The following is a 16,698-nucleotide window of genomic DNA, read 5'->3' as shown; positions in this document are numbered from 1 at the left end:
TCTTCCTGCTCTTTGGAATTTTTCAAACTAATATCGATATATGATAGATAGTTTGGTAAGAGGCATATGAGGAAGGACAAGCAATGATCAGTGTATCACACAGATTTCAGCACTAGCTTAACCCAAGTGAATTATGGCAACACAGAATTTCTTTCATGATTTTAATATCAAGAAAGCTATAGATTTATTGTTGGCACTTTGTCAATATTGCCATAGTGAAACTTGGGTGGTGAAGTGTTATCCTCTGAGTGGTGGTGAGCTTGATGCAATGCATGAGAGACAGAGTATAATGGCATTTATGGACTTCCAGCTTCAGGTGGCCAAAATGTTAGCCATTAGTAAATATGATATTATCAATGTTATAGATATAACATATCTCAATTGAAGATATCTCTGGAGTCTTGCAGTAGCATGCTTAACACTGATGGCAGGTAAACATGACTGATACTTGTCAGAGCTGCATGAAACTCACAACAATAATACACAAAACTTTGTATGGAAAGAATTTAGAACTAAGTGACAAACTCGACAATTGTAAAACTCATGAAGGGGTCATGTAGAGAAATGCAAACAAATAGGTGTTTTTGGTTTAAAACAGGAAAAAAATCATAATTAGAGTTCAAAGAAAGTAAAAAAGGAAAGGAATGAGTTGAACTGAATACATACTAAAGAAAGTAACTAGTGAAAAAAGTCAGGAGTTACATCAAGTGGAGGAGTTCCACGGAATTGGAAAATATGAGAAAGAGACCTACAAGGATCAAGTTTCCAATACAGGTACAGACAGAAGAAATGATATACAGGGCAGGAAAGTTATCTGCTGATTAATACTATAAAAGTATATGAATAAATAGGAACTTCTTTGATGAGACCAAAGGTTGAGGCAAAAGGAACTGATAAATGAGCCCCTCCCCCCACCCACCCACCCCTGCAAAAAAAAAAAGAAAGAAAGAAAGGAAAGAAAAGGAGAATAAAAAGTTCTACTAGAGAGTAACAGACATGAGAATAAGGGAAAAAATATATAGATCAATAAATAGAGTATGTTATACAAATGTAAAATGGACTAATGTCATCAAAGGTAGATATAAATGGGTTGTTGAGCAGAAATGAGTCAGATGTTGAGTTTGTGTGTGACAAGATGGAAAAATGAATAGAGAACTCCTGATGCTGGTGAAGATAAATATGATGTGTGGATGAGGAATAAATGTAATAAGGAAAGAAGAGGAGTAATAATTTTGACCAATAAATGGCCTAGGATGGAAAAGATAATAATAAGTGAGAATAAGTCTCAGATTTTACAAGTAATGATTCAAAGTATAAATGGGAAAACTATGAAGTATGTAGGATTGTAAATGCCCCCAAAGACTAATGCTTGGAGAAAAGAGGAACATGAAGCAATGTTGGTAGATGTGTTAAAGGATCTTGAAAAGATAGTAATGGATAGTAATGATGTAGTTATTATGGGTGATTTTCATTGTAAGGATGAAAATAAAGAGATGATGACAACCAATGGAACCAAGAACTATTGGAATAATAGACTATTGAATTGGCAGGTAGAAAATGTGTTAGATGTGTTACCAGATTTAGTGGAGGTACATACCATCAAGACTTGATTTGGTACTTAACAAAGACATGGAATTAGTTGAAAATAGGTAGTGTGAAAGCCCTCTAGTAAAAACTACATTACTATTATGTTGATAGAATTTGCATTGAAAGATGTAAATGTAATCATTAATGAAGGTTATAAGGTAATGGATGTTCATATACAGGAGAGCTGATTTTGAAAAATTAAGAGGCTTCTTTGGTGTGGCTGACTGGAAAGATTTTAAACAGCCAGAAGATGTTCAAGAAAAAAAATATCAGGATATACAACATTGCTGAGAATAAATTTGTACTGAGAGGAGGAGCAAGCAATTATAGGTGAAAGGAGTGGTTCAGCACAAAAAATGCATTAATGCTAGAAAACTAAGATTAATAATGTATGGAATAGATGGAGAAAAAGGAAAACTGGGCACAGATGGGAGGAATATATAGGACTAGAAATGAACATGCTCAGATAATAAGAATGGAGAGAAGAAACTATGAAGGAAATATAATGGATAAGTGTATAAATGAACCAAAGCTATTCTGTAGACATATAAATGGAAAGATGAAGAAGAGAGAAGGGATAATAAGATCTAATGTTGATGGAACAGTCTTTGAGAATGTACAAGATATGGAGGAGATGAGCAAAAGCTTCAGATCAGTATTCACTATGAAAGAGGAGTTTGATGATGAAAGAGAAGATTTGGGGAGAAATACATTAAATACAGTCCCAGTTACATATGATGATGTGCTTAAGCTGCTATAAAAGCTTGATATCTATAAATCAATGGGTTCAAATGGAGTATTAAACCATAACATAACATAACATAAATAATAGGATAACAAAGGGCCACCAGGGCCCATCTAGGTTATCCTGTATCAGTCGCACAGCGACCTCGTCATCAGTACTTAAAGATACACTTACAAGTACACAATACATTATATACTAATTCTAAATATTTGGCCCATTAACAGGGCTAAGTCCTGCAGCGAAATCCTCTACAATTTGTGGTCCCCATACATGGGGATCATGTCTTATTTAACTATAGTAAATTTCTTATAAAAACTATCATGCAGTGCTATACATAATTATAAATCTAATGAATTTAAGTGCTTATCTAATCTGTTTTAAACATTGTCAAACTAGTGCTATTTACAACCGTCTCTGGCAATGCATTCCAGAAGTCTACCACTCTATGACTAAAGAAATATTTTCTTATATCTAACCTGCAGCCTTGCTTTCTAATCTTCCTGCCATGATTTCTAGTCCTATTTCCTCCTCTAAGGTAAAGAAAGATCTCACATCTATGTAGTTTGTATCTGAGAACATTTTAAATAACTCTATCATATCCCTCTTATACATCTCCTCTCAAATGAAAACATGTTTAATTCCTTTAATCTATCTCTATACTCCAGGCGCTTTAATACTGGTATCATCCTAGTTGCTCTTCTCTGAACTGCTTCTAACATGTTGATATCCTGCCTATAGTGGGGTGACCAGGCCTGTATGCAATACTCTAAATGGGGCCTAACATAGGAATTATATAAGCTACGCACCACTTCCTTACTTTTATAACTAACATTTCTATTTATAAAACCCAGGATCCTATTTGCCCTATTTCTTGCTTCTAAACATTGCTTTGAAAATTTCATAGTCCTGTCTATCACTACTCCTAAATCCTTTCCTTCCTCTACTGCCTCTAGCCAACATCCCTCCATCTCATAGTTAAAGTTTGTGTTGTCTTTACCTAAATGCATAACCTGACACTTATCAGAATTAAACTCCATCTGCCACCTGTCTGCCCATGCTATCAGCCTGTCCAGGTCTCGTTGTATTCTGTAATTGTCCTTTTCACCCTGTACTGCACATGCTATCTTAGTATCATCTGCAAACTTTGATACTTTGCTACTAATTCCTATATCTAAATCGTTAATGTACACCAAGAAAAGAAGAGGTCCTAGCACTGATCCTTGGGGTACCCCACTAACCACTTTCTTCCACTCAGACATTTCCCCATTTAACCAGGTCTTAAAAAATTTTCAATCTTGTTATCCTTTCTCTCTTCTTCATCTTTCCATTCATGTCAATAGAATAGCTTTGGTATATTTATTGGCTGACAAGATTCAGTGTGGTGGTGTCATCATTGTTGCAAGGAAGAATACCTAATGATTTGAAAAAGAACCAATACTCAAAGAAAGAACCAAAGAAAATCCACTGAATTATAGACCAGTATCTTTGACCACCAGTGTCATGGGAAAAAAATATGTGAAAGAGCAATAAAGGAAAGATGGATGTAACACTTGGAGAGGCACAAGTTTTAATGAAATGCTTATTTGGATCATGCTCCACAAACTTGTTATCCCTTTGTTCCACCCTACAGGTTATACTAATGAATTACATTATATAAAGGTAAGAGTTGTAAGTGTACCTTTCTTATAAAGGGAAGGTCTGACTAGATCTTTTTTAACTAATCTTCAACCTTGTTAATGTTTTGTTTTAATACTGCTACTACACAGTGTAATCCTGCAGCAGTATTTAATGCAGTATCTCATAATTTCAGTTGGCTCAGTTACAAACAGCCGTTGATAGTGAAGGAGAGGTTCGAGTAGATCTGGCCCGACAAGAAAAAGAAGCTAATGAGACTGGCAATAATATCTCTCGTGCTGCCATTGCCCTACAGATATCTCAGTGTGATGCCAGAACCCAAGCCCTGGCTTTACTCACTCTCCACTACTGTACAGCCCTTCAGCACTGCAACACTGATTCTAAGGTAATGGTTTACTTCTGTCATTTAGGAAATATCAGTAATGTATAATAATGTCATTTCTGGTATTGTTAGAGAATATACAAGAATAGATTGTAGCGAATGGAGTAGCTTTTCCCTAATTTTCTTTTAATGTAAAAAGACCTCTGGCACAGGACAACAAAAAAATGATTAAAACACTTGTGCCATTCCTAAAATAGAGAACAGCCAAACCACATTCGGTGCTTGGACGAGATGTCAGGTTTGGTTGTTTTCTGTTCTCCTCCCCTCCCTTTTGCATGTGTAGGACTCAGAGAGAGAGATAGAGAGATAGCAGAGTGAGTGTCTCCAGCATTTCCCTGGTTAGGGTTTTAGAGGAAGGTTGTGTATGCCAGCTACAGGACTAAGTAAATATATGCAGTCGTGTCTCTGAAAACTTAACTTTTTCCTCTTTCTGTTCTTGTTTCCATGCATTTCTTAATTCCTTAAACTTGTTTTCACCCAATCCATTTTCTACTGTGTCCTCAATCCCATCCTGTATTTTTTTTCTATAGACTTCTATAGGAGTCTTCATAGTTGTGACATTTAGATTTTAATATATCATTTTGTTTCTTTATCTCTTGTATCTCCTCCTTTAATCCCTGATTAATTACACTGACCTTCTCACATTTGACTAATCTCAATCTCAGCTCTGTGTTTTCTGTTATCAGTCTGTCCTGCTTGTCCATTAAACTTGACATCACTTCCTTCATGTACCTTATCTCTCTTTCTACATTTTTATCAACCTCCTCATATTGATTGCCTCTTTCGTCTCGAAATCCAAAAAAGTCCTTATATCTATTATCTTCAGTCAATCTCCTCAGTCCCTCTCTATTTTTTCATCTATATGACATCCAAATCTTATTTATTATGGAGAAAGGAGAACCCTATTGCTTCCTACCCCTCTGTACATATGTATAAGTCAGGCTCCAATGCCTGCTGAAGAGCTTTCCCTGGGAGCTGCTCAGCAGCGTCTTGACAGCAAAGCATCAAGAAGTGTGTGTATTTACCTAGTTGTATTGTACAGGGTTCGAGCAGGGTTCATAGTGTCCCGTCTCCATATCTCCATTTATCTAGTTTTTCTTTAAAGTTATGCACACTATGTGCTGTGACAATTCCATTATCCAATGCATTCCATTTTTCCACCGTTCCGTGTGGAAAACTGCATTTTCCAATATCCTTCACACACTGCCTGATCCTGATCTTTTCATGTCCTCTTGTCCTTCCATCTTCTTCCGTCAACGGCACCATGTCTTCTTTGTCTATCTTTTCAATATCATTTACTATCTTATACAGTACATTATTATTAGGTCCCTGCATTCTCTTCTATCTTGTAAGGTTGGCAGTCCCATTTCCTTCAGTCATTCTTCATATGTGAGGTCCTTTAATTCTGCCACCATCTTTGTAGCAATCTTCTGTATCCTTTCCAATTTTTTTATATCCTTTTTAGAGCTCAGAGACCATACCACTGCTGCATATTCCAGCCTTAGGCATATCATGCTTGTGATGATTTTTTTCATCATATCTTTATCTATGTAATGAAATGCCATTCTTATATTAGTCAACATCTTATATGATAGTCCAAATATCTTGCTTATGTGTTTATCAGGGCTCAGATTTTCTTGTATGATCACTCCAAGATCTTTTTCCTCTTTAGTCTTCATTATTTGCTCCTCTCCCATCAATAGTTCCATACTTGTCTTCTCTTACTCTTTCCTAGTTCCATTATCTGGCATTTCTTGGCATTAAACTCCAATTTCCACTTCTTGCTCCATTCATAGATCTTGTTTAAATCTTCCTGCAACAGCAGACAGTCCTCTCTGGTTTTGATAACTCTTAGCAACTTTGCAGCATCAGCAAATAAATTTATATAACTGTTTATCCCAATGTGAATGTTGTTTACATAAACTTGAAACATAATGGGGGCTAACACTGATCCTTGTTGCACTCCGCTAGTTACTTTACCCCAAGATGAGTATGTATCTCTAATCACAGTTCTCATTTCCCTATCCTTCAAATAATCTCTTGTCGATTCGACCAAAATTCCATGCAGTCCTCCTATGTTCTCTAGTTTCCAAAGTAGTCTTCCATGCAGAACTTTATCAAAAGCCTTTTTAATGTTCAGGTATATTATGTCTACCCATCCATCTCTGTTTTCAAGTCCTGCAATAACTCTCAAGTAGAAGCTTACTGGTAATAAGTTTGATACACATAACGCCCTATCCTGAACCCAAATTGTCTGTTCGATATGACTTGCTCCTCTTCTAAAAATTTAACACATTTTTCTTTGATAATTATTTCACATAACTTCCCTACGACACTTGTAAGTGACACTGGTCTATAGTTTTGTGGTTCAGTTCCCTTTCCTCCTTTAAATATCGGTATTATGTTGGCTCTCTTCCACTCTAGTGGAACTTTCCCTTTATTTATTGAACTTTTAATTATTTCCCAAATTGGATCCAGTAATTGTTCTGTACATTCTTTTAACACCCAGCCTGATACACCATCTGGCCCCATTGCTTTTCTGACTTCCAACTTATCCAGTAATCTTCCAATATCATCTTTGTGCAATGCAATCTCTTGTAATCATTGACAATCCAATGTCCTATTAGGTTCTGTGAAATCATCATCTGCAGTGAATACCATTTTGAAGCTCTCATTCTTATTTCACACATTTCCTTCTCTGTTTGGTATGTCTTCCCTTCTTTAATTATTTTTTCAATTGTTTCCTTATTCTTTGTTTTCCCATTTGTAAACTTGTAGAAAAGTTTGGGTTCATCTTTGCTTGTATCCACTACATCTTTCTCAAATTTTCTTTCTTTCTCTCTCCTTACTCTAATATATTTATTTCTAGCATCTTTGTACTGCCATCTGTTATAGTCATTTCCCTGCTTTAAGAGTTTCTTCCATGCTTTATCCTTTGCCTTTTTTGCTTGTATGCATCTAGCATTGTACCAAGCATGTATTTTTTCTGAACTCTATAAACAGGAACAAACTTTTTTATTCCATTGTATTTCTGTAAGAATATATATTTCTCTTGTACAGTCTTTCTGCACATAATATTACTCCACTTAATATCAGCAAAATAAATCCTTAATTTTTTAAAATCTGCTCTTATATAATTTAATTTCTCTCCTTTGTAGTCCTCTCTGTAACTTATCTCATCTTCCTCCTGCATTTGCATCTCTAATGTTACATGATCACTTTTCCCCATGTATTGTATGATTGGAGGGGACTCTGTGAGGTTTCTTAAAAACTAGGTCAAGCAACAATGGTTCTTCTTCCCACTTGTACCTTGTTGACTCCTCCACCCACTAGTCCATTGTATTAATCATAGTCAACTTTAACATTTTCTCGCTTCACACACAATGGATTGAGTTTCTTGAAGACAACAAATTATTATCAAATAGCCAATTTAGTTTTAGAAAAGGTCGGTCGTGTGTAACAAATTTATTGAGTTTCTACTCTAGAATAGTTGATAAAGTACAAGAGAAAGAGGGATGGATTGACTGTATTTATTTAGATTTAAAAAAGGCGTTTGATAAAGTGCCACATAAAAGATTACTATGGAAGTTAGAGGAGAAGGGTGGCTTAAAAGGAAGCACATTGAGATGGATGGAAAATTACTTGAGGGGGAGAGAAATAAGGATGGTAGTTAATGATATGAAGTCCAAGTGGAGAGCAGTAGAAAGCGGAGTGCCACAGGAGTCAGTATTGGCACCAATTCTTTTTCTCATATATATAAACGACATGCCAGAGAGAGTGAACAGTTACGTAAATCTGTTTGCGGACGATGCGAAACTATGCAGAGTCATAAAACAAAAATAGAGGATTGTGAAATACTGCAGGAAGACTTAAACAAAATCTGGAAATGGAGTAAAAAATGGGAGATGGAATTCAATGTGGACAAAAGCCATGTCATGGAAATGGGAAAAAGTGAGAGACGACCAGTGGGAATCTATAAGATGGGAGATGGAGTAGAACTAGAAAAAGTAAAAAAGGAAAAGGACTTGGGAGTGACGATGGAAGAAAACAATCAACCGGTAAGCTATATTGATAGAATTTTCAGAGAGACATAATTTGCTAAGGAACGTTGGATTAGCATTTCACTACATGGACAAAGAAATGATGAAGAAATTGATAAGTACTAAAATAAGACCCAGATTGGAATATACAGGAGTGGTGTGGATCCCCCATAAAAAGAAACACATAAAGAAATTGGAGAGACTACAAAAAATGGCTACAAAAATGGTTCCAGAAATTAAAGGGATGACATATGAGGAGAGACTAAAAGCTATGGATCTACCAAGCCTGGAACAGAGAAGAGAGAGAGGGGATCTGATACAAGTTTATAAATTGATTAACATAATGAATCAAGTGGATAATGAGAAACTAATCCTGAGAGAAGAATATGACATTAGAAGCACAAGATCGCATAGTAAGAAACAGGAAGGGATGATGTCTGAGAGATGTTAAAAAATACAGTTTCCCACAAAGATGTGTTGAGGACAGTTTGAGTGAGGAAGTGGTGTCAGCAACGAGTATCCATAGTTTTAAAGAAAAATTGGATAAGTGTAGATATGGAGACGGGGCCACACGAGCATAAAGCCCAGGCCCTGTAAAACTACAACTAAGTAAATACACTGTGTGTGTGTGTGTGTGTGTGTGTGTGTGTGTGTGTGTGTGTGTGTGTGTGTGTGTGTGTGTGTGTGTGTGTTATACTTAGTAGTATTTACCTAGTTATATATTACAGGGTTCAAGTGAGGCTTATAGTTACCCGTCTCCATATCTATTTTTGTCCAACTTTTTAAATTGTGCACATATTCTGCTGTTACAGTGTCTTTGCTCAATTTGTTCGAGATTTCCAATGCCCTATGTGGAAAACTGAACTTTTTAATGTTTCTTAAATGTTGACTTTACACAATCTTCTTTGAGTGTCCTCTTGTCTGTCTATCTCCATCTAAAATCAGTGATACCAGGTTCTACCCATCTATCTTTTCCATGTGGTTTATTATTTTATACATCATTATTCAGTCTCTGCTCTCTCATCTATCCTTCAAAGTTGGTAGTTCTATTTCCTTCTATCTTTCTTCATATGTAAGTTCCTTAATTTCTGGCACCATCTTTGTAGCAGTCCTTTAGATTCTTCCCTAGCTTCCTGATATCCTTTTGCATGTATAGAAACCACACTACTTCTGTATATTCATATCTGGGTCTTATAATAGTGATTATGATCTTTTTCATCATACTCTTATTCATGTAATTAAATGCTATATTGATATTTGTGAGTGTCCTCTATGTTGAAGTAAATAACACAATTATTTGTCTTTCTGGGGTCGGGGCATCTTGTATAATTACTCCCAGGTCTTTCTCTTCCTCTCTCTTCATTATAATCCCTTCTTCCATTTTGTATGTCCCACACAGGTCTTTTATTACATTTACCCATTTCCATCATATGGCATTTCTTGGCATTAAATTCCAATTTCCACTTTTGGCTCCATTTCAAGATCGTGTCAATATCTCTGTAATTCCGTACAGTCCTTGTTCCTCTTTATTACTCTCAAGAGTTTTGCATCGCCTGCAAATTGATTTATGTAGCTACTCAAGCTCTTTAATATATGTTTGAAACGTGATTGGTGCTAGCACTGAACCCTGTGGTGTGCCACTGATAACTGTGCTCCAGCTTGATGGGGTGTCTCATATCACAATCCTCATTTCTCTTCCTGTGAAGTAGTCCCTCATCTGGCTTAAGATACTTCCCTGTATTCCTCCTATGTGTTCAATTTTTCATAAGTCTTTTTTTGTGGCACTCTGTCAAAAGCTTTTATAATATCCAAAAACACTTGTTGACCCATCCATCTCTTCCTTGTACTTCATCTATTACTCTTGTATATAGACTTAATAAATTTGTTATACACAATCTTCATTTTCTAAATCCAAATTAGGGAGTTATTTATTTATTTATTGTTCCTCCAGATATTCCATCCATTTTTTCTTTGATCACAATTTCAGATCTTTCCCACAACATTAGGCAGTAACACTGATCTGTAATTTAGGGTCTCGGTCTTTTGTTCTCTTTTGTATATATGCACAATGTTTGTTCTTTTCAATCCCTTGGTACTTTCCCTTCCATTAAAGAGCTGTTCATTATATCCCTAACTGATTGCACTAGCTGTTCTTTATATTCTCTCAGTATCCACTCTGACACTCCATCTGGCTCCATTGCTCTTCTAACATCTAGCTTCTCTAATAATTTGTTTAGTTCTATGAAATCTTCTATGTTAAATACTGATCTAAAGCTCTCATTCAGAAGTTCACTTACTTCGTCTGTTGTTTCATATATCCTATATCTTTAATTAACTTATCGATGGTCTCTCTGTATCATCTTTCCATTTAAGTATTTGTAGAAATGCTTGGGTCCCTCTTCACATCTCTTTACTACATTCCTTTCAAACTGTCTCTCTTTCTCCCTTCTTATTCTAAGATATTCATTTTGTGCCGCTTTATCTTTTAGGTTGGGATGGATTAATGGCATTTCAATGAGGAAAATCTTTTTAAGTTATGAGCAAATTTCAGATATGATCTCCATCACAAAATGAAATAAATTTGTATCTCAAGATACCATTACTTTCAATGTGCAGCTGGTAATCTTTTGGGTATAAGAGGAGCAGGGGGCAGCATTTCTAATTAGGTCACTGGACCATCACTTGGGTATGCTTGGCAGTCTAGGGCAAACTATCCTTAGTGGCACACACTTTATGTTACACAAATTATCTATCTTATACAGTGCTTCAGCAGCTCTTAATCACCTACATATATTCTGGCCTGGACCATTACACTACTAGCCCCTTATGCCTGGATCAATCATCAAAGCAAAACATTTTCTCTTTAGTGAGTTAAATGGCCAGTGAATATGTTCTATCTTGTGTATGCATTTAAAGATGACTAGAAGTTGAGTAGAGTGCCTCTGAAAGATTTTTACCCTTTTGAGTATCAAAAAAAAGATAAAAAACTTATACACTAGTGTGATATCATAACAACTCCTTTATCTTTTTTATTTATTATTTTTTTCTGTGCATATTTCCTGTCTCAGCACAAATGTTTTCCCTCCTTAATTATATGACCCTCGTGCTACTATCTGTTATCTCTTTACATATTACAGTGTTTTTCACATTTAATAATTCTTGCCATCATGTTGATTTCTGATATTGTTATCAGATTGAATCATATAAGTTGTATATGAGATGTAAGAAAATATAAGAATATTAGTTCCTTGTATGGTCATACAGGTATGATACAAGAAAACTATAGTCTATAGTCCGTACTTACTTTACAGAATGATGATGATGGCTTGCAGAAAGGGCAGAATAACGAACCTGGATTTTTGGAGGAAGCAAGATGTGACCATCTACTTCCAAAACCAACAGAAGAGTAATATTAGAAAACTCTCTTTTTGTTATAGCATTTTATGAAATGTAGTCAATAATTTTTACTATAACTGTATACTGTTTAGTACTTACGTATCAATTGTTAACACATTAAAACAACAGTATTGTAAATCATGTCATTGTTTATAAAATGGAATATCATCTAACTTTACTAGGATGTAATGTTTATATTTTGTATATGGGGATGACAGTGTAGAAACCGTGTAATGCAATACAAATAATTAATTAATGCATCCCCACAGATAGAAAGCCATGATTCAGCTGTGATATGCATACCAGTCCAGCATGTAGTCTCAGCATGCCTCTTGTGCTCATTGCATGTATGTTTTAAGCTTGCTGTGATGCTGTGACCAACTTTCACCTTGATAAAGAAAAAAAAATAACTACTTTTCTCAAGGTAACTACTCAATTCCTCACTTAAGTGTGATGTCTTGCATGACTTATGGAGTGCTGATACCAAAGCCAGAACAGGATTGACACATCCAGAGTTCAGACATGTGGTGTTTGTTTTGGTGATGGCTTTCTGGGGTTGCTCTATCTGCACTGTGGCCACTTAATGGGGCACAGAGGATGTAGAAGCCTTGTGTGTGTTTTCTGCTCAACGAGACATGCACAGAGCTTAACAGTGCAGTGTGCAAAAGACAATTACTTTGGCGTCATCCAAAGGCGATCGTTATGGTTGTCAGCATCTCGTTTACTCCACTAAGTCCCTCTCCAGGGTGGTTATGTATTATTGGAATTTACTTTTATTTAGCTTTCAGATATACATACCCTGCCCTGTTTTCAATGTCTTTTATGGCAAAGCTGTCATTCAACCATTCGGGTGTCATGCTGGTTATTGTCTTTTCCCCAGAGGGTGATATTTACCTGGTCATCAGCTGTTTTTCATGATGGCGAGGGAGTGACTTCGACACTCCTCTACAGGTTTGGCTGCAGCAGGCCCAGCCACCTAGCAAGGTTGTGTTTTCATCCAGTAGTGGAGATGATCTTCCTCACTATGATTGTACCCTTCTTAGACCCTGGAGCAGGAGAATAATTCAGCACTTCAGTAGTGAAGGGTTATTTTACCATTTTGGTTAAGAAGGTGAGCAGGTACTCATATGTTTATGAGGGACAGTGACACCAGTGGTGACAGGGAGGCTGGTGTAGATAATGTAACCCACCTGTTGTATCACAGGGATTGTCACATGATGCACGTTTTTTTTTTTTATATGAAGGGAAGAAAAGCCAGTAAAGGAAAAAAAAAAGTTGAAGAAAAGGCCCACTTGAGTCAGCTGGCTCTCTACAAAGGGAAAAATGTCTCGACATCACCCTCTTAAAAGAAGACTAGTCGTAGGAAGTCGGAAATACAGATGCAGGGAGGGAGTTCCAGAGTTTACCAGTGAAAGGTATGAATGAGTGAGAGTACTGGTTAACTCTTGCATTAGAGAGTTGGACAGAATAGGGATAAGAGGAAGAAGAAAGCTTTGTGCAGCAAGGCCACAGGAGGAGGGGAAGCATGCAGTTAATAAAATCAGTAGAACAGTTAGCATGAAAATACCGTTAAAAGATAGAAAGAGATGCAACATTTCGGCGGTGAGAAAGAGGCTGAAGACAGTCAGTCAGAGGAGGGGAGTTGATGAGACGAAAAGCTTTTGATTCCACCCCATCTAGTACTAAACTGTGTGACTGGAACCCCCCAAACATGCGAAGAGTACTCCATACAGGGGCGGATAAGGCCCTTATATAGAAGAAGCAGTTGGAGGGGCGAGAAAAACTGGCAGAGATGCCTCAGAACACCTAACTTCATAGAAGCTGTTTTAGCAAGAGATGAGATATGAAGTTTCAAGTTAAGATTATGAGTAAAGGACAGACTGAGGATATTCAGTGTGGAGGGAGACAGTTGAGTGTCATTGAAGAAGAGGGGATAGTTGTTTGGAAGGTTGTGTCGAGTTGATATATGGAGGAATTGAGTTTTTGAGGCATTGAAAACTACTAGATTTTCTCTGCCCCAATCGGAAATCTTAGAAAGATCGGAAGTCAGGTGTTTGGTGGCGTTCCTGTGTGATCTGTTGACTTCCTGAAGGGTTTTTGTCTCTGAAAGGAAGTGGAGAGATGTAGGGTGGTATAATCAGTGTAGGAGTGGATAGAGCAAGAAGTTTTGTTAAGAAAGTCAGTAGTAATAAATAATAGAAAGAGAGTGGGTGACAGGACAGAACCCTGAGGAACTCCACTATTAATAGATTTAGGAGAACAGTAGTGGCTGTCCACCACAGCAGCAATAGAACGGTCAGAAAGGAAACTTGAGATAAAGTCGGAGAGGGAAGGATAGAAGCCGTAGGAGGGCAGTTTTGAAATCAAAGCTTTACGCCAGACTCTCTCAAAAGCTTTTTGATATGTCTAACACTACAGCAAAAGTTTCACCAAAATCTCTAAAAGAGGATGACCAAGACTCAGTAAGGAAAGCCAGAAGATCACTAGTGGAGCGACCTTGACGGCAGCCATACTGGCCATCAGATAGAAGATTGTGAAGTGACAGATCTATCCTATTCAGGATAGATTCAAACACTTTAGACAAGCAAGAGATTAAAGCTATAGGATGGTAGTTTGAGGGATTAGAATGGTCACCCTTCTTAGGAACAGGCTGAATGTAGGCAAACTTCCAGCAGGAAAGAAAGGTAGAAGTAGATAGACAAAGTTGAAAGAGTTTGGCCAGGTAAGGTGCAAGCACAGAGCACAGTTTTTGAGAACAAAAGGAGGGACCCTATCAGGATCATAAGCCTTCTGAGGGTTTAGGCCAGCAAGGGCATGGAAAACATCATTACGAAGAATTTTAATTGTACACATGAAATAGTCAGAGGAAAGAGAGGGAGGGACAAGCCCAGAATCATCCAAGGTGGAGTTGTGAGCAAAGGTTTGAGAAAAGAGTTCAGCTTTAGAGACAGAAGAGATGGCAGTGGTGCCATCAGGATGAAATAAAGGAGGAAAGATGAAGAAGTGAAGTTATTGGAGATGTTTTTGGCTAGATGCCAGAAGTCTCAAGGGGAGTTTGAGTTTGAAAGATTTTGACATTTTCTATTTATGAAGGAGTGTTTGGCAAGTTCAAGAACAGACTTGTTATGATGCCAGGCAGAGATATAAAGTGCATGAGATTCAGGAGATGGAAGGCTCAAGTACCTTTTGTGGGCAACCTCTCTATCATGTATAGCACGAGAACAGGCTGAGTTAAACCAAGGTTTAGAAGGTTTAGGTTGAGAAAAAGAATGAGGAATGTACTCCTCCATGCCAGACACTATCCCTCTGTTATGCGTTCAGCACAAAGAGATGGGTCTCTGACACGGAAGCAGTAATCATTCCAGGGAAGATCAGCATAATACCTCTTCAGGTCCCCCCAGCTGGCAGAGGCAAAATGCCAGAGGCACCTTCGCTTTGGGGGATCCTGTGGAGGGACTAGAGAAATAGGACGAGATACAGAAATGAGATCAGAGGAGCCCAACAGAGATGAAAGGGTGGCAGCATAAACAGAAGGATTAGAGGTGAGGATGAGATGAAGAATGTTGGGCGTTTCTCCATGACGGTCAGGAAAACGAGTAGGGTGTTGCACCAGTTGCTCTAGGTCATGGAGGATAACAAAGTTGAAGGCTAGTTTGCCAGGATGGTCAGTGAAGGGAGGTGAAACCCAAATCTGGTGGTAACATAGAAATCTCCAAGAATGGAAATCTCTGTAAAAGGGTAGAGGGACAGAATGTGCTCCACTTTGGAAGTTAAATAGTCAAAGAATTTACTATAGTCAGAGGAGTTAGGGGAGAGATAGACAGCACAGATGAATTTAGTTACAGTGACTGTTGAGTCGAAGCCAGATGGTGGAAAACTCAGAAGATTCTAGAGCAAGCTAAGTTGTTGCGTACATAGACGCAACATCCAGCTTTGGAACGAAAATGAGAACAGAGAAAGTAGAAGGGAACAAAGAAGGGGCTACTGTCAGTTGCCTCAGGCAACTGTGTTTCGGTGAGGAAAAGAAGATGAGGTTTAATAGAGGAGAGGTGTTCCACAGGTAGAAAATTAGATCTAATGCAGCGAATGTTGCAGAAGTTAATGTAGAAAAGTTGAGGGAGGTGTCAAGGCATTTGTGGTCGTTATTAAGGGAGGCATCCAACCTGGGGACATTTTTGGTCCCCTTCCAAGAAGGGACTCCAAGGTGAGGTTGCATACCCAACTACGTATACATAAGCCCCAGGCTTCACATGTTGCTGATCTTGTGCTTACTGTGGCAGGTGGCTAGTTATTGCTCCAAAGCCAATTGATTACCAAGTTAATATGGAGTTATCTATTAGTTCAACAGGGGTTTTACTATGCTTTCTTGTACACATATGTTTGTTGGCTGTAACTAGGAGTAGCTTTTGATGCTAACAATACTAATGACCCTGTGTTACAAAGGCTTTGGCCAAGGACACCAGGGCTTATTTACAGATGGTTCCTGATGATAGATGAGCCAGACTGATGAATTAAGGGTTCCAACTCCTCTCGACCCACAGAGTTGCAGGTTGGAGAGCAAGTTAGCTCAGACTTCTTTATTAGGAAAGACACTCATTTCTTTTAATCAGATGTGTGAACTCCCATGCCAATTCAAACATCCTGCCATGATGTTAGCCAATAAAATTTCAATGATGACCTTTGCATGTTCTTGCCAATGTTTTAATTATTTGACTTAGACAAGGAGTGATCTCATTAGTGATAACCTTAGACCTAAGTCTTTTTGGAAAAGTGTTGAGGATAAGAACATGACAGGTGATATATTGTGTGAGACTAACATTGTTGTCATGATTCAACAGTTTCTGCAGAAATAAATAGTCTGTCAGTTTTGATTATCTCAGAGCAAACCGTGTGTTCAGTTGGCAGCCCTGCCT

At 37.6% G+C, this 16,698-nt stretch overlaps 1 protein-coding gene across 9 annotated transcripts in view; it reads left to right on the top strand.

Annotated features, from left to right (window-relative positions):
• LOC123516290 (PDZ domain-containing protein 8-like) overlaps nucleotides 1-12,948 on the top strand; it is a 181,739-nt gene extending 168,791 nt beyond the window's left edge. For all 9 annotated transcript variants that reach the window (XM_045275564.1, XM_045275557.1, XM_045275552.1 and 6 more), the window contains 2 exons: nucleotides 4,143-4,352; nucleotides 11,701-12,948. In XM_045275564.1, coding sequence (XP_045131499.1) covers nucleotides 4,143-4,352; nucleotides 11,701-11,799 — 309 coding nt within the window. In that variant the 3' untranslated portion in view covers nucleotides 11,800-12,948. The remainder of the gene's footprint in view (nucleotides 1-4,142; nucleotides 4,353-11,700) is intronic.
• Nucleotides 12,949-16,698: the final 3,750 nt, after the last annotated feature.

Source organism: Portunus trituberculatus, chromosome 40, assembly GCF_017591435.1.
Source record: "Portunus trituberculatus isolate SZX2019 chromosome 40, ASM1759143v1, whole genome shotgun sequence".
NCBI classification, from domain to species: Eukaryota; Metazoa; Arthropoda; class Malacostraca; order Decapoda; family Portunidae; genus Portunus; species Portunus trituberculatus.
The sequence above is the reverse complement of the archived record's forward strand: the minus strand, read 5'-3'. Positions and strand labels throughout refer to the sequence as shown.